Source organism: Mytilus galloprovincialis, chromosome 1 (genome assembly GCF_965363235.1).
Source record: "Mytilus galloprovincialis chromosome 1, xbMytGall1.hap1.1, whole genome shotgun sequence".
NCBI classification, from domain to species: domain Eukaryota; kingdom Metazoa; phylum Mollusca; class Bivalvia; order Mytilida; family Mytilidae; genus Mytilus; species Mytilus galloprovincialis.
Window position 1 is genome coordinate 82,163,173 of NC_134838.1, and position 18,805 is coordinate 82,181,977.

The window sequence follows — 18,805 nt, forward strand, 5'->3', positions numbered from 1 at the left end:
CATGTAACAAGTATCTTAGTTATTAGTTAAATTGAGAGTTGTCCGAGTCATTCGCATTCATACTACATCTTCCAATATCTCTTTGCAAATTTTGTATCAATGGATGTGTTCAACTATTTACTCTGCGTATAACATTAATTATTTAATCAGAAAATATTCAACAATTAGCATCGTTTTTTCAGGTAAATAAAAGTGATTAATGAATTATAAAACACAAGCTCTTTAATTAAAAAGTTGAATGTTCATTTGAACTGTAATCAGTAGACATTTAATTAATCAACTGAGCAGAAGTGTTCATCTCAACTGATCATTTGATTAACTCAAAGCCATACCTCAGAACTAAATGTAAATATATAAACCTGCATTTTAGGGGTTAGTTATCAATTCCTAAATTCTGAATTTAAGACAATCTTATAGAAAAAATACCTATATTAAGGAATATAATTCAGCATTGACAAAGAAATACAAGATGCAAGAAAAGGTGAGTTTTATTATATGATTTTAAGCTAATCTAATGTATTGTTCTGCGGAGTTCTTCGTGCATACTTTATACAGTGTATTATTTTAATAAATAGCAATGCATTTCTGTGAAAAGAAATAAAAACAAACTAAAAGTTACTTTTTTGAAGAAAAGTTATGAATCTTGTATGTAACAATGATTGTACTTATTGTTTAGATAATTTAGTTATTAATGCACTTGGTGTTTGTTTATTGGGTTTCATCCTTAAAAAAATCGTCTTTATTTAAACGATACATAAACGATTTTTTTATATTTCCATAGGTTCTTCAATTGAATTTCCAGAGTGAAGTGTCGGAAGAAACGACAGTGCTGCCTTCTCTTAACAACAAATCGTCACAACTTACTATAGATATACCTAGAGACCCATTACAGGGCAACTTCCTGTCCTTACACCAGACCATGCCTTCATTTTCAACAAATCAGTTCACAGGACATATGATGAGCCAAAACCTGTTATACCCAATGGTACAGACAACAACCGATGATTGTGCGCAAAATATTTCGTCAACACAGCAGATGTGCAATGTACAAAAAATAGAAGGAAACACTAGTTCATCGGAGGAAGACTCTGACAGATCGTATGGTAAGACTATATTTTATTTGTAAAATCTGCTTATTGCTCTGAGGATATCAATGCAGGTCTAGTTTATTCCCCTCTAATTTAGATTCTAAAATATAAATAATAGAGAATAAAGGAGACTGATAAGGATAAAGAATAGAGAAAATGGCCTAAAATTTAATAATAAGTTACAGAAATAAAGGAACTCCATTCAGACCCTTATTATTCAGCACCTTATTTTTGTCTATTCTTTATTTTTTGTCCATTTTTGTCTATTCCTTATATTTCTGTCCATTATTCTCTATTCTGTTAATCCCCATCCATAACCTCATGTGTGGGAAGGATTTTCGTAAGCAAATGTCAATTCCTTTATTTCAATTTGTTTTCTTTATGATTAAATACTCTCAATTTATGATACAAATTATCATAATTTGTATAATTCCTTTTTGTCACATTCAATCAAGCTTATCTTATCGTTTTTTTCTTTTAAATAAGATTGCATACGTTTTTCTTTGAAAGTCTAACAGTAAAACAACTTTAATGTTTTAATAATTAAGAGATTTTTTATTCAATGAAAAAATGCATATATATTTAATATTATTTTATTTTTTCTGTAGACAATGAAATGAACCGACAAGTGCCACGAGAAAGCGGAAGTGAACTTGAACTGTCCTCGGCATCTGATTGCCTAAATACTAGAGACACTTATTCGATCAACAGTTCATCAACAAATAAATCGACTTCCCAGTCTACAGACAGTAGAAAACAAAAGAAAAATAGAACAACTTACACATCAAGCCAAGTACAAATGTTAGAGAGGTCCTTCTACGAAAATCCGTATCCGGACTCTGCTAAGATTGAAACTATGGCATTAGATCTAAAAGTAGCCGAACCAAATGTCAAAGTAAGAATTCACTGATATATATATCTGTTTTTTTTATTATAATGTTTTAAAGATTTGATATTTCGTTTTTTTTTTCTTTTACCTTGTAGCTGTATATACACAAATTCACTGTAACATATATATAACGATTTTTTTTTATTAAAAAATGTTTACACTAAAAATTGGATTTCAAATGAACGCGGTATTTTAGTCAACAAAAGGAATTACGAATACAAGTAAATTAACATTTTATTCACATGCTTTACATGTCTCTTTATATTTTCTTCTCCAGATTTGGTTTCAGAATAAACGGGCTAGGTGTCGTAAACGCACCCAAGAGAAGCCACAGCAGAATGCAATGCCACACATGTCGCCGATGATGCCACCAATGGGACCGTATGGAATGTTGCCACCTCATCACCCCATGTTACACGGATCCCCGGCTAATATTATGCCACGTCCGTTTTTCTATCCGGGACCACCCATGGGAATGCATCCTCACATTCCTACTTCGGCCTTCACGTCAACTATGAATCAACATCAGTTGCCAGGTATTCAACTAGATGATCGCTTTTCAAGTTCACCAACTTCATCAACACCATCGCCAAGGTCGTCGACGTCCTCATCGCCAAATTCGTCTGACAGTCAAAGTCCCGAAACAACAAGACAAATATCACACGTGCAGCCCAATATGCTACACTTGAAGCAATACATGCCGTTGTCTTATCCATATGGAATGTGTCCGCCATTTTATTACGGAGGATGTTGAAATGAACTACCTTAAGCAATATAGTGCCAAAGCATGCCGTATTTCATATTTGTAAAATAGAATGCACATGTATATATGATAAATAAATTATTATACGTATTGATCTCTAGTTTAATATATATGTATACAAAGAACAGAATTTCTGTGGTTTTTTTTTCTATAAGTTAAATCCTAGCAATTTTACCACTCTATGATTGTGACTGATCTTATTTATAACCCTTCTAACATCGCGGTTTCAGTAACATACAATGAGATGACAAGTCAGCAACACAACGAAAAATATATCTTAATCATTCAGGCTGGGTCTTTAAGAGATTTTAATTATTCACCAGAATCACAGTCAAAGAAAGATCTGCCATTAACATACATTTTTTTCTAAAAACAATAAAAACACTCAAATAGGCCATATGACAACTACTAACGAGGTTCCTGACTCAAGACATGCACATGGAAATGTTGTGGCTTAAATTTGTTTTCGAAGATCTAAACCCAATGCCCTGACCACTGAATCACGGGTAGCTACATTCAACGTATCTAAAATAAGTTACAGTACAAGCGTATGCAGCACTGATCCGCAATGTTGAATGTTTCTTCAACTGATCAAATGTTGTTTGACGAGTGTCGAAGGAAGAAGGGCTGTTATATATACATGTCAGTTTTCTAAGTTTGGAAATAAGTCACATATTGATAAAAAAAAAAAAGTGGAAATAAGCATGTACATATATACAAAATCTAATAATTTAAAAACTTTCAATTTTATGAGTGTTCAACATAGTTCTTAGCATGTTATAATTCCTCAAAATATACAAGAGGCACTTGTCGTAGAAAAAAATCCTATTACCCTTAATATAACACAAGGTACTGAACTTGCATTTAAGAAAAGGCTTACTCGAATAATTCAAGCCCTTACCATCTCCGGTTTTCTCCACCGTTCGAGGCAAAATGATACAATAAATGTATTTTTCAAAAGTTTTTAGCATAATTAGGAAGTCACTTTACATATTTTGACTTTTCTAAACAGTGTTCGTTATGTTTAAAATGTTTTTTTTTATCGTTAATATGAAAATATATTATACTGTTGTTTTTCTCCTTTGTCGAGTCATATGATAGAAAGATTTTATATCGTATGTAATTACATTTGGTGACATCCGTTTTTGGATTCCTACTTGAGAAAGGATCAATTATAATATCATGTCAAGCTGTTATTTTCTCCATTGTTGAAGCATAGGATAAAAAGATCATAACATGTCATTTTTCATATCAGATGTATTATCAGCCCTTGAGCCTTCGGCATTTTGCGCATTTCTTAAATTTGAAAATTATAAAGTTAATAAACAAAGACGGACATCAAAACATGAGAAATTTTATTTTACAAGAAGCATATTTGTTAATCTGCAAATTCGTCAATTCTGTCATCTCAAAAATGATTTTTGCAAGCGATTGAGAACTTTAGACAGTTGGTAATTTAAAAGGCAGGGTTTTGTTTAAATCATTCGCCACTTAGGAGATAACTGTATTGTATTTTAAGCCCCGACGGCATCAATTGGGGATTTGATGGTCGCAAATTAAGTTTACTGGCGACGCGTTAATTCCACGTGGCCAAATGTATCTTGATAATTGGAAAAAAAGTGAACTTCCTTTGGTAAAATATGTTTCATCTAAACTTTAAACAGTCATGTATCAAATATACATTAATATCATTAAAAGTGTCACTTTCTTTGCATCATGAATTATAGATAAATGAAATAGATGCAATAGGTTCATGTTTATGAATTGTTAACATAACTCACGGTTTTCTATTTGAGAAAAAAAACCTGACACATCATTGCTTCTATAGATCAATGCAGTGACATATTTTACGCAGTTTATGTTCTTTAATGCATTTTGAGCTGTTTCCATATAATTTATTTATTCGACTGACGTCACCTTCTACATTATATTTAGAACTGTTTTTGTTACAACTTAAAGTTGCTTCGAACATACCATCTCGAAGTTCCGTATTGATACTTATTCTGTGTTTTGAATGCGTTACATCTCTTGACAGTAACTTCACAGATGATACTAATGACTTTAAATTTAATTTTAAACAAATGTTTTCGTGATTTTTCAACAATGTATTTAGATGAAAAATGAAAAATGACGCTAAATGATTTTTCATTGTACTATTATCTATAGCAAATAAATGATAACTGCACGTGCAACAGTGAGGAGGTATTTCAACATCCACACATGGCCTCTCGAGTGGTTTCTCGAGTCGTGAAACAACGATATTCCATATTTATGTTTTCGTTTATAATCCTGGGGTGGTGTTCTCGAATCTATCTTAGGACTAGGACGTGTCCTAAGTCCATCTTATGACAGGTATTTATCCTAAGTCGTGTTCTCGAAGCTCTCTTAATTTACGATATATCGCAGTTTTTGTCCTAACTTTAGGACACCTAATTAGGTGTCTTAGGATCATCCTGTCTTCATCCTAACATAATAAAGTTTGGATTTCGCTTTTTGTTAATTTTTTACATGAAGATTAACATGCAAATGAAGCGCACCATCGGTTTTGACTCGTATATAAAGAAATAAGGCATGATTTTAAACTTTGAACTTCGTTTTTACGATTACACTACCAACTCAATTCTCATTTCTAAACAAGTTTTTTTCCAGTTTAAATTACAATCCTTTTTGATATAATTTTAGTATTACATTTAAAATCATAGATTTAATTCTTTAATTGTAATTATAAAATTCGTAAACAATTTTATTAATTGGTTTAGTCATTTATAAATGTTTTATCAAAAAATAAAATTGACGATTTAAAATTTCGACTTAGGATATGTTTATGACGTCCTAACATAAGATACGTCTGAGATAGCTTCGAGTTACAACTTAAGAGTGTCCTAAATTGATCCTAAGTCCATCCTAAAATTGGTCTTATCTATGACCTAGGACGAATCTTAGGATACTTTCGAGAACACCACCCCTGATCTAACAAATGAAGCAAAGTCGAAAACATATCAAAATGAGTAGTGATGCGCCTAGCATTTCTTTCAAGATTAATAATTAAATTAATGTACTTAGTTTTAAACCATTTTGGAACATATATAAACATCATAGGCAGCCTTTCCTCCATTTGTATGATAACTGTCGTCCTTACATTTCCAAAGAATGTTAGAAATATATTGTTTAGCAAATCATTCTCATATGATTTTCTAAATGTGTTTTATGTAATTATATTCAAATTTCTAAGACCTTCTAGATCGTTGTGAGACATTTTTACCTGTTGTGAAAAGGAAAAATAATATTTATTCCTCAAGTTATATCATGCTAGGTAATACATTCTCTGGTGAAGTGTTTCAGACGAAGACCTACCATGGATGCAAATATCCCTGTCCGTAAAACCTTTCTCGTTGGCTTTATGGATTGGTCTTTCATAGTAATCCGTTGGTTGTCGTTTAAAGCCTTTTAAAGGATAATGGAACAGTCCTATAGAAGGCCAATCTTCTGCAAAGTGAGTCCAATATCCAGCTTATGAATAGTTATCACAAATGAAGGAACAATTGTCCACTCCTTGTTTACTGTCTAAGCATGATTGATTTTCATAGAATCACCTCCAAGTAACGGCATCATGTTTGGCATAGTATTGTCTCTTACTTTTTTACTTACAATAGCTCTTAATGTGTCTTTGGTAAATGTCGCAACGAATTAACTCGGGAATCTGCATCAACCATGACAAGTAAAACATTCAAACGATCTTTTATATCAAAAAGACTATTTTGTTTTGACAAAACAGTTGACTGTGCATTAGTTTTTCTATTATTTATAGTTGTGTCTCTACCTTCTGGTTGTTTTCCTCTGCTATTTGTCTCAAGGTCGTTTTTCACCTTATTGATGAAATGCATATGAAAATTTTCAGAAATAACATCTCCAGAAAAGTTGTAACATTCAATTTACAAACTCATCCTTTCTATCAATAAAGCGACAACATGGTTTGCTTCGTTTCCCAAATTCATAACTATCTTTCTTTCTGTCAATTGGTTTTAATCGACAGTAGGATAAACTTTTAGGCTTTCTAGTCTGATTCAATAACAATGTGTTTCCTCAGATATATGTTATTTCTTTCCTATCGTCACACGTATCAGCCTTTTTGTTTAACTTTAAGAGATGCTTCGTGTCTATATGAAACGGATCCACATTAAGAATTTTACATTTTTCAAAATCGAATAGAAATTTCCGTTTTACGGGACCAATTTAAAAAAAAACATTTTCAGCAACCCCTGCCGCTGTGAATATTTTACTGCTCCCATTAACTGAGATATGTCTGTTCTTATCAAAATGGTAAAGATTGCAGTAAATATAGTAATAAGATACCAGTATAAAAGACAGACAAAACACAAATACTAGTTTTTTAACGCGTTTTAACATCCTCAAAAATGACTCTCTAAAAATATGGAGTTTTTGCATACAATAAACAGTCCTTTCTAATTTACTTCAGACTTGTAAAAACTGACTGAAATCGGACCTTTTGTTCTGTACCGTAGGTTGTTATGTTAAACACAGTATCAACGTTGATATCTGAATACATCTATGTAAGGGTCATGTTCAGTGACCTTTCAGCAGCAAATCAAATGTCAACAATACAAAAGTTCTGTTTTTTTCGTATACTGTAGTCTATCAGAGATATTGTCGGGTAAATTACAAAATATTTCCGAATATAGTCTGGAATCTCTGCTCAAACCATTTAAATTTAAGAAGTAGTTCTGGGGTTGAAGTCATAAAACTTTGCTCAGTGCTTGGAACACAAAAATCATGCTCGTCACATGGAATCCAGCATTTTGATTGGTTGATTTTCGAGTACGAGTACAAAAAACTGACTCGAAAGTTTTATGACCGCAAGGCCAGATCGTATGCACAAACCAGAGTGTAAACATTCCTCAACATAGGAAAACAATAATGTTTCCTCGTTTTATTCATTTTTATAAATACCTTATCATCAGAACAATGATGAAATCTGTTTATCTTTGATGCTGTGAAAATTTTAACGACCATGAAAAACAAATCCAACGGAGCAAACTGGCAAATCTGACTTTAATCAGTCTGAGAGGTCAAGATATGTAACTGATGTTTTCTTGATTTCAAGTTCGAAAGAATTGATTTATTGATTGCTTAATGTCCAGTGGCAAATATATATTTCATGCAAGTTCAAGACGACCGGAGGAATAGACGTGACTATCATAGTTACCAAACAAAAGTTAGAGGATAATGGTAGCTCATTTTCTTTTATCTTGAGAAACATTAATACATATCCATCAAATGAGATTATTATTTTTCAGTGTATCAGTACTCTATACCAAATATTACACGTACTGTTATAAATTGCTGAAACCTTTTATATTAAAAACTGAAATTCGTAGGACATACAAATGATAAGGGCGACAAGGGTCCTGTTTGGGCCCCCTCTAAATATTATTTTATATGTCATGTTGTAACTCTATACCACAGATCTTCTGAAAATGGTGGCATGTTGGGTTTATCTCGCATATTCTGTTACCTAGCAACAGGTAGAATGGTAGAGATAAACTCATTGAAGATCTTCATTATAAAAAGCAACAAACTGCACGGAAAATGTCAAAGAAAAATCAATCTGAAATATCAACAACAAAACTACAAACAAATAAGTGTAAATTATCACAAGCCCTTTTCCATATTGGCCCTGGTATCATCCCGAGATTCCAATATCGGCCTCGAGGCTTTAGGTCTTTATAAGTGGCGCTCAGATAAAAACAAAGCTAGAAAGCCAAAGACAAGCACAAAGTTGAAGAGCATTGAGGACCCAAAATTCCAAAAAGTTGTGCCAAATACGACTAAGGTAATATATGCCTGGGATAACAAAATGTTTAGTATTTCGAAAAATCTTATATAATTTTGCAAACAGTATTTATAGAAATGACCATATAATTGATATTCATGTCAATAACGAAGTGTTGACTACTGGGCTGGTGAAACCCCCGGGAACGAAACGTCCACCAGCAGTGGCATCGACCCAGTATTGTAAATAGTTATCAAAGGTATCAGGTTTATAATTTGATACTTTCAATGTATAAATAGTTATCAAAGATACCAGGCTTACAATTTGATACGCCAGGTGAGTAAAAGTTAAAGTATTGTTCGTTTTGAAAAACTATTCCATTTTTATCAAAAGGCAAAAAAACCAAACTGATTTGAATAAAAAAATGTTTACTAGTAACACAATAATACGAACCCCTTACAGAAAGAAAGAAACAAACAAACAAACAAACAAACACACACACACACAAATTAATCATTCAATGGGGGAAAGACCGTTTACAATTGCTTTTTTTATTTTTAAAACAATTGATTTATATTGTAAAACGGCGTTGTTAACCATTCGTATGTACCGTTTTTATTAAAAAAAAAAATGTCCCCCTGGGACCTCCTTTTGCCCCCCCCTTTTTTTTATCCTCCACTGTCAACTGTTGAATGAAGCTGTGTGCTATCTATCCTTTCAACGGAGAAGAACGACAACTCTTTTTTTTTCTCTTTGAAATTGTATTTACATAGATCTCTTCTGAAAAAAATTTCTACATGCTTGTTATCTGATATACTCTGTCGAATCGACCTCAAAATTTGCAGTCAGCAGGGCATACATGTATTAAAACTTCACAAAACAATGTGGTGCAGCTACCTCCCACGAATTTCCGTAGAGAAAAGAAATTGCAATGACGTAAACATCGTTTGCTAGATCCGTAAATCTAAATGAAATCCTACAATAAAATGTCTGCTCCTATATTATAATAAAGTCTGTGTTACAAGCTGCTGTTGAGAAATGTACATTGTAAGAAAATAATCAATAATCGTGTTTTAAAGTTACACAGGATAAATTAAATCCAAAGCATGCACTGCTCGTGAACTGTGATCGAAACGTCAATTTCCTACAACGACAAAAGAAAAACATCGTGTGTATTCCCTCGTTATATACATGTTGTCTTTCTAAGTCAAAAAGAAAGAAATATACTAAGTTTTCGCTATTATAAAGCCTCGTCACGTGACGCCACAACCTAGCGCGACAAAATAGCGACAAAAGTCGCGCGCGGGACCTGAAATAAAATAAAAACTTTCCTAACTAAATATAAGACTTAACCATGCCAAGAGCCTTCGTTAAAATTCTGCAAGTATCCCACAGAGCAAATTACATGGATGATTAATATTGACCATTTGGTATATGGCCGTGTTCTAAGCGACACGTACATAAAGGTCATAAATTAACTTGTTGAATGAAATCAATCTGTATCTACTAATGGGTGCCGTAGGAAGTCCACCGGAATTTTTAGCTAGGATTTCTTGGCATGATATTTTGATACATGGAAAATATCCCTTATTTGCGAAACTATTTCATATTTGGTGGTAGTGCCCAACGTAATGAATATATGACCAACTATCTTAGTTTAAGTCGTACTTTAATCGCTTACACTTAATCTTAGCGAAAACATATTGTTACCTAGTCCTAGGATAAAATTATGTGGCAACATTAGACCTCCCCTTTATATGCATATAATGCAAAATATTTTTAATGAAGATATTTAGCGCGTCAAAAATCATCTTAAAATTGTACATTTTGTCTTTATAAGCATGATGGTGTCGATAAAAAAAAACAATTGCTGTCAGAGCCAGACAATGTGTGCATAGTGTTATATTGTTTTTTTCTTATATATGTTTTTGTATAACAAAGTAGGCTTTGTCCCTCGCATTAAACTGATATTTGTATCTACGTCGTCTTTTTTATCAACAAAATTTAACCTTATTATTTCAATGTGTCTTTGTGTACCAGTCGGTGTATTAATCCTGAAAGAGGCAATTCCCTAAAAGTTGTAAACGAAGGCGACCATAGATTACCGCTGTTCAAATCTCGTAAATCTATTAGACCTGCAAGAATAAAAAAAAAGAAAACAGGGAGAACAAGTGAGTTGACACGTTGAAAAATAAAATCACAAAAATACTGAACTTCGAGGTAAATTCAAAAAGGAAAGTCCCAAATCAAATGCCAAATTTGAAAGCTCACACACATCAAACAAATGGATAACAACTATCATATTCCTGACTTGGTACAGGCATATTCTTATGTAGAAAATGGTGGTTTAAACTTGTTTTTTTAAGCTAGCTAAACCTCACACCTGTATGACAGTCGCACCAAATTCCATTATATTGACAACGATATGTGAACAAAACAAACAGACATATTGGGTAAACAAGAACAAGGTGGAATTTAGACCAAGCATATTAACAAAAAATATAAAAAAAGAATAGACAAATGTACCATGATAGTACAATAACACAATGACGGGACATATATGTTTTAAAGAAACATGAAAAAGCATATAGACAAAGCACAATATCAAAAATAAAAGACAAGCATATAAAATGTTTCACAATAGCAAAATAGTACAGAGCCACGTCATATGTTTCAAGGAAACACCAAAAGGCACATAGACAAAGCACATTAGCAAAAATGAAAGAGAAGAAGTAATATTAAAAAAGACGAATAAAAGAATAGTATAACAAGCGTCTCCTGCTATGCAAACATTACCAATCCGAATTCACACACGATCAAAATGTCTTTATGATAAAGAGTAAGACACAATCGATAACATTACAAATTAGACGAATGTATTGATATCTAATGATCAAAAACACAAAACGCACGTTGCTAGTGAGTTGTGATACGAACACACCTTATCGCTCAAACAATAACTCAAGATGGTGACTATAAAACTTGTGAAGTGTCGATTAGTGGTAAATTGTTCTTTTTTTTTTTTTTTAACTCTGTTGGAGAATATTTTATTTAAGGAGCATGTCCTAGGGGTTTATGAAGTCCGTTTAGTGTGAATTTGTACTAACACAACGTATTAAGGTTTATGTACCCTTCTGTAGCCATTTTTGTACGAACTTTTCAAACTTCAATTGTATCAAAACTACAGATATAATGAATAATAGAGATAGACCATTTTGTACATATTCCAAGGGGAAACTTGATGCAAAGCATTATTTTTTACTGTTCCATTGCATTTAATAGAAAAAGAGGACTTTGTGGCAAATAAATCAAGATTTTTATAGAAAATCCACAGCCTTTATCCTTGTACTCTCATATTTGGCAATTTGATGACTGATAGATATATGATTATTGCATGCAGTGCTAGCATTGATTTCCTTAAAACAAGTTTATAAATGTAGTTATTGGTTAAGACAAGTATAAATATGGCCAAAATCAAGTACACCTTTTAGGGTGCGCTCGACTTTAGTGACTCAGCACGAGGTGTTTTGGAATTTACAGGTTACTTAGAACTTTTTGTAAAAAATAAACACTAGCACATCATAGAAAATCAAGTTAGTAATTTATGTTTCAAATTTTATAACAAAAATCTCTGTATTAAAGGCTGTGGATTTTCTATAAAAATCTTGATTTATTTGCCACAAAGTCCTCTTTTTCTATCAAATGCAATGGAACAGTAAAAAATAATGCTTTGCATCTAGTTTCCCCTTGGAATATGTACTAAATGGCCTATCTCTATTATTTATTATATCTTTAGTTTAGATACAATTGAGGTTTGAAAAATTCGTACAATAATGGCTACAGAAGGGTACATAAACCTTAAATAAGATATGTAAACGCAATATGATGGAGCTACGCATTTAAAATGAAAGATGACAAGTTATCACGTTAGTCATAGATTGTAGTTTTAAAGTCGTCCTGTCAACGTTAATGTGTACCACCTAACAGATGTTCCACTAGAAACTTTGTTACAAACAATGCTATAATCTTATTGGAACAAACATTCTGTACCATTTCTTCCCTTAATACTGTAGTATTAATTCCAGTGGAAATAATATTCCAGAATAATTTTTCCATTGGAACTTATATTATGAAGGAACTTTTATTTCTTGACAGTCAATCTTGGGCAATTGATAAATATATGAAGCATACCTTCTACTGCATGTCGGAGGTAACTTCAATCTCAGCTTCATTATGATAAGTAATTTTTTTTAGCACTCATTGCATTGTGGATTGTTGAGTGACAGAACATCATCAATATATATGAAAATAAAACTATAATACTTTGCAAGATGGTCTTTATTTTTGTCTTTTAGATGGTTATGTGTATTAAAAAAACAAGTCGGCTAGTAGCTGTGGAAAAGAAGTAACCATTAAAATATCGAGCGACTACTGAAATATAAACTCACTCAAATCAAGAAATATGTTGCCGATCAAATATTCAGCATATCAATGATGTATTTGGTGTGTATTTGATTTAGGTATCTGTTTTGTTCTTTACAAAGTCAGATTTTTCTACAAGGAACTTACTATAGATCTACGTTTTTCATATTTTATGCTCTGTAAATGAGGTAACGAAGCCTTCTATCAATAGAGCTAGGGGGAAAGATGGGTAACGCATAGAAAGATTAATGCAAAAATGGAACGGATGTATAGTAGATTGCCAAATAGGACTCTTAATGGTCAATTTGTTCAATTTGGTTAAAAATAACAATTTTTTTTTAACATAACGTTTAAAAAGATGATTCCGTGTCATTGCATATGACTATGTTGAAGATATACTAGTACTTTAACAATTATACAAGAAATAAAATCACATGTAATTTTGGTGATTAAAGGGGCACTAGCTACGAGATATACAAAAAACTAAATTAGGATTTTTTTTTGTTAAATCATTTATGAAAGTGAAATAGTAAAATACTAATTCGCTTTTAGCAGCAACTGAAGTATGGCTCAATTTTGACAAAATAAGCTAAGAAATATTGAAGATTAATTATTAACTTGCAAGTGAATCCTATTCATGTGAACTTCAATTTAATCCCTTAGCTAGAGATGGATTACGCATAAATCGTGCATGATCAGTCTTTTAAAGGAACAGAATGTCAATATTGAAAGTGAAACAAAGGTAAATCATTTGATTGACTAATTCGATCGACAAAAAATATTCTTATACCGGTAAAAAATAAGATTAACATATATTTTTAATTTATGATATGAAATTAAATAGACCTAGTAAAATCCAATTGCACGATTTCGCTTAATCTATTTATATCTATATTTGTTTATATACCTTATATGGTCATCGGAGGGTTTACGAGGTCAACTCGATAGTTAACTAGATGGCGTCTAGACTAAAATACACACGAAACGAAGCTACAAATTATCGATCACATGCTCTGTAAATTGTTTATTTTAGACTTTTGATAAATTTGATAAATGTTTTACATTGATATCAATCAAATGTGAAAATTTGAGTCAAATCAGTGAACATGAAATTGACAGCTAGTGCCCCTTTAATACCAGTGTTACAAAAATGAAACTTTATATTTAAACAATGACAAACCTTACATCATTATAAATATGTTAATTACACAGGTAAATGACAATATTTTTCGATTGATTGGTTCCTTCTTCAGGGAGTCAAACAAAATCATGTAGAACAATTCTGAGGTCAAGTTCTTTCAATACTGTTACTTTATTGACATAATATATTTAACTTAAGAGAGCAGATTCTATTCTGATTCAAGTTGGTTCATTAAGGCTGGCCTTTTAATACAAATACTATCTCATCTGTACCATGTTTGTTTGTGGCTATACATTTGTAGTGCCCATTGTGTTCTCTTTCAAAGCTTATCACAGTTAATCCAGTTTTCGTTGGTTCAACATTGTTGTATGTGGTCTGAAAAAATTAAATGTATTTTACGAAATAATTTAGGCATGTAAATATATTACAAAATTAAGAATACAAAGAACATGACTGTGTATGTCCCATTTCTGGATTCTCGTCAGGTGTTTTTCATTAACGTGTGTGTCAATTAAAGATTTCAAAGTTTGACATATATTGTAAAAGATCTATACTAAAAGAATTTGGTCTTTCCATGCAGGGCTTAAACAGTTGTTTCATCAATTGTGTATTGTTGACCTCTATATTTCTTTTGTGTTTTTGTGTTGGATTGCTGTCTTATGTACATTCCACAACTCCCTTTATGAATATGATAAAAGTTCAGTTGCAAAACTTTTAATGATACATTTTGACTTAATTTAAGGTTCAACATGATTTTTTTTATAAAAGCTATAGTATATTTTATTCCTACCGTAGTCAATGTACTAATTCTTGGATATGGATTTCCTATAACTATACAGGTAACATTAACTGTCTGATTGTAAGTAATTATTTCTGGTGCAGTATAATTCAAAACTTTGGGTGCAAATTCAACTGAAATAAAAACCAAAACGTGATAGCATGATAAGCTTCCGTTTTCAGTAAAGGATTGCAATTGAATCTTTTGTCTTATTATTTTCTGATATTCGATACAATTGTGATGGAAATATCCATGTTATTTGCTACACTCTTTCTTATTTGAAAGAAGACATTATTTATCATACAGAAAGAAAAAATAATTCACAAATACAGAAACACTTGTTTATGCTGATTATTTAAAAATAAAATACCTTTGATAATTATCTGGTAGATAAATATGTATTTTGATAAGAAGCAAAGTTAAAAAGGCAATACACACATATCGAAAATAAAAACCAATAAGGGATGAAAAAAATATGGTATCTCATTTCTTATTTTTACTTTTAGAAAGAATTTACTAAAAGCAGAGACATATAATACAATGTATTAAATATCACTGCTAAAATCTATCTTTTCATTTTGTTTTATAGATTTTATCGTTCTATGTAGGGTCTCAAATATCCTTTCACCTGTAGAAACCAACCAAATGGTGGAATGGGTATGATATGTTAGTAGATGTTAAACAAGACCATATAATTATTTACAAGTTCTTTTAATAAAATTAAATACCATACTGTTACATAGTATATTACATGTTCAAGGGTTTAGAAGAAAAAAAATGCTCCCATACTACCATAAAACAGCTTTTTACTATAAAAAATATCATGATATGTCAAACTTCAATCAATTCAAGCCTCGACACAGTGTTTATGTAGAGTTAACATTGAAATATTCGCTGACTGTACAGTTTCTCGAGAATCTCATTCATAAAAAAGTTATCTCCTTTTTTTAATATTGAATGATAGAATCCCATCCCCAATAATCTTAGACTTGCCTTACCTGTACCAGTGTACACAATATCCCAGTTGTTGTCTTTTTGTATCTTGTCAAGATTTCTAGTAGGATCAAGGTTATGTTTCCAGCACATTTGTAATACTTTGTTATAGCTAATCGATGCACAAGTATTGTCAGAATGACATAAACTTGCACATGTTATTCTCGTTCCTTCAAAAGGTCCCTCAGCATCTACAGACTGGTCATACTTAACAGTAGCAATTGAATTGTAATAATTTGAATGCATGTCTAATGAATTAGTTAATAAATATTGCATCTTAAGTAAAATCAAGTTCATGTTAATAATCCTACCAAAACTTATCTGTAATTTCATTATTATTTTGTTTTTTTTTTTAGTATCAGTACTTGAATGTGAAACTGATACCTTCCAGAAGACTAATATATGTTTGGAGCATTCTCCCATAATGCAGTTCATTTTCATAATTAGTTCATTGATAAAAAGTCTTCTGACGTCTATTTATCTAATGGTTTCAAATATGATTTATTAAGTTTGTGTTGTTTTAATTAAGATACTTTTATACAAATAAGATTTGAGTTTGACAGCTGACAACTAGAATATTTGTAAACATTATTCGATAGGTAATCCTGCACGTCATTAGTTAAGGGTTAAAATATGAAGTCGAATAATAGGGTTGTACATACATACAAAATTATTAATGATTGGGAAGTATAAACCTCATTCAAAAAAATCAAAATGAACAAGTTAGTCTGAAAAGTAGAGCAATGTTGCTTCTCTCCTGGCGCCAACTTTTCTGCTTATGTTTTAGAAATTAAATGATATCATTAAATAAGGGGTACTACAATAAGTTTGTAACATGAAATAAGATATGAAAATGAAACAATGAAAAATTACCCTGTAACAATATATCGTCCGCACTAGACGTTAAACAAATTACAATCATTCTATCAAATGTTTATAAGTTTTATCAAAGGTGAGATTTCGTGCTCCCACCTTCAAATCTGTGTTTTTACGTATTTTTCATATACTACGGTAGTTTTATTGGTTAAACATTTTACAATATAATTTCATTCTACGGTTGAGCTCTACTAATTTTGCAGATTTATGACATGTTTCAAGTTTCTAGTTTTATTGAACAAATCTCAGACAAAACTACAACATGTAATATGAGGCACCATGAAACACACATATTAATGAATACAAAAATAAAACACAAGGTACCTAAGTTGTTAATATACGATTCTTCACAATTAGGAAAGGTCAAAGTGCGCAATAAATTAAGTTTTGTTTTCAATAAGTTTTGAATATCTTATTTATGAAGATATGAACCTCATATGCTAGTGTTTACGTATGGATTTCCTCACAAATAATGGATATGTAAATCAAAGCAAGATAACTTTGAACAGATGGCACACTGGTAATTTGATTTATTTTTAATAGATTGTAAACGCGATTTGTTCGAAACTTAACAAATTGTTGATGAACCTATAGCAAGAAGTGTATAACTAGGACTTTTTCTAAAGGTCAGTATAGACAATTTCAAGGTGAAGATATTTTGATTGGTAATTATAATTTAGTGTACTTTCGCAAACTGAAACAATTACGTTCCATCAATAAGAGCATTACAACAAACATGACCAAAATGACTCAAAACAAACATAGTAAAATGCAAGTTTTGTCAATAATATTGAAAACCTCTATATATATATATATCTGGCCTTTGTATGATTTTTAATTTTAGTTTCTTGTGTATAATTCGGAGTTTAGTATGACGTCCATTATCACTGAAATAGTATACATATTTTTTAAGGGGCCAGCTGAAGGACGCCTCCGGGTACGGAAGTTTCTCACTACATTGAAGACTCATTGGTGGCCTTCGGCTGTTGTTTGCTCTATGGTCGGGTTGTTGTCGCTTTGACACATTCCCCATTTCCTTCCTCAATTTTATATAGAGAAAATTTCACAGGGACACACTTTACCAGATTGAGACATAACCCCCGTTTCCATTCTCAATTTTATTTTGTCATTTTAATATGTTGAGTTAACCTTTTTATAGCTTATCATACTGTATGTGTTTTGTTCAATTGTTGATATCCGTATCGTGACCTATCGTTGTTCACATCATTGTCATTTTGAATTGATGATGAGTGTGCTATTGACAATCATTCTATTTTTAATATGTACCACCTGTGACAAGTATTTACTATGACGATATATTTTCAATTAAGTTCTCGTACTATGGAAAACAAAATGTATTTCCGTAACCATGTGCTTTTTACTACAAAATTATTGTATTGACCCATGTATGTTATTTTATTTAACGCCATTTCGTCTAACGTTATAGTTTTCTTTCTGATATCTCCCATTTTTGTTAATATTGCATTTATATTGTGTCATAAAGCAAATTTATTCGTTCAGTGTTTTTTTTTTAGTTTCTTAATATGTTTATTTGATTGAGTTATAAAAAAAGGACAATGTGGTATAATTGCCAATGAGACAACTTTCCACAAGAGCCGAACATGACGACGCAGTAATTAACAACTATAGGTCACCGTACGGACTTTAATAATGAACAAAGCCCATACCGCTTAACCCATTCCAATTGATATTTCATAGTGTGTCTTTCTATGTTGTAATGTGACACTACTACTTAAGGTAAGGGTGCAGGTTGGTGCCTGTTAAAACGTTTAAACCCGCTGGGTAGTTTGTTTGTACCTGTCCTAGGTCGGAAACCTGTTGTTCAGTTGTTGTTATTTGTTGATGTGGTTCATATGAGTTTCTCGTTTTGTTTTTTATATAGATGAGACCTTTGGTTTTCCTGTTAGAATTGCTTTACACTAGTCACATTGGGGCCCTTTATACCTTGCTGCTCGGTGTGAGCAAAAACTCCGTGTTGAAGGCCATACTTTGACCTATATTTTTACACATTGTGACTTGGATGGAGGGTTGTCTCATTGGCAC

General features: G+C 31.7%; 1 protein-coding gene and 1 long non-coding RNA gene across 2 annotated transcripts; one reads left to right on the plus strand and one right to left on the minus strand.

Annotated features, from left to right (window-relative positions):
- The first annotated feature begins 371 nt into the window (after window positions 1–371).
- On the plus strand, window positions 372–2,831 carry LOC143047275 (uncharacterized). Its single transcript, XM_076220347.1, has 4 exons — window positions 372–481; window positions 782–1,103; window positions 1,697–1,983; window positions 2,255–2,831. Exons 1-4 carry the CDS (start codon window positions 470–472, stop codon window positions 2,729–2,731), a joined length of 1,098 nt encoding a protein of 365 aa, XP_076076462.1. The 5' UTR covers window positions 372–469; the 3' UTR covers window positions 2,732–2,831.
- A 10,754-nt stretch (window positions 2,832–13,585) lies between these two features.
- Window positions 13,586–16,270, minus strand: LOC143047368 (uncharacterized). The gene is made up of 3 exons (XR_012969544.1): window positions 15,871–16,270; window positions 14,885–15,006; window positions 13,586–14,469 (listed from the first exon to the last, which is right to left on the minus strand). It is a non-coding gene; the product is annotated as an uncharacterized LOC143047368 (long non-coding RNA).
- Window positions 16,271–18,805: the final 2,535 nt, after the last annotated feature.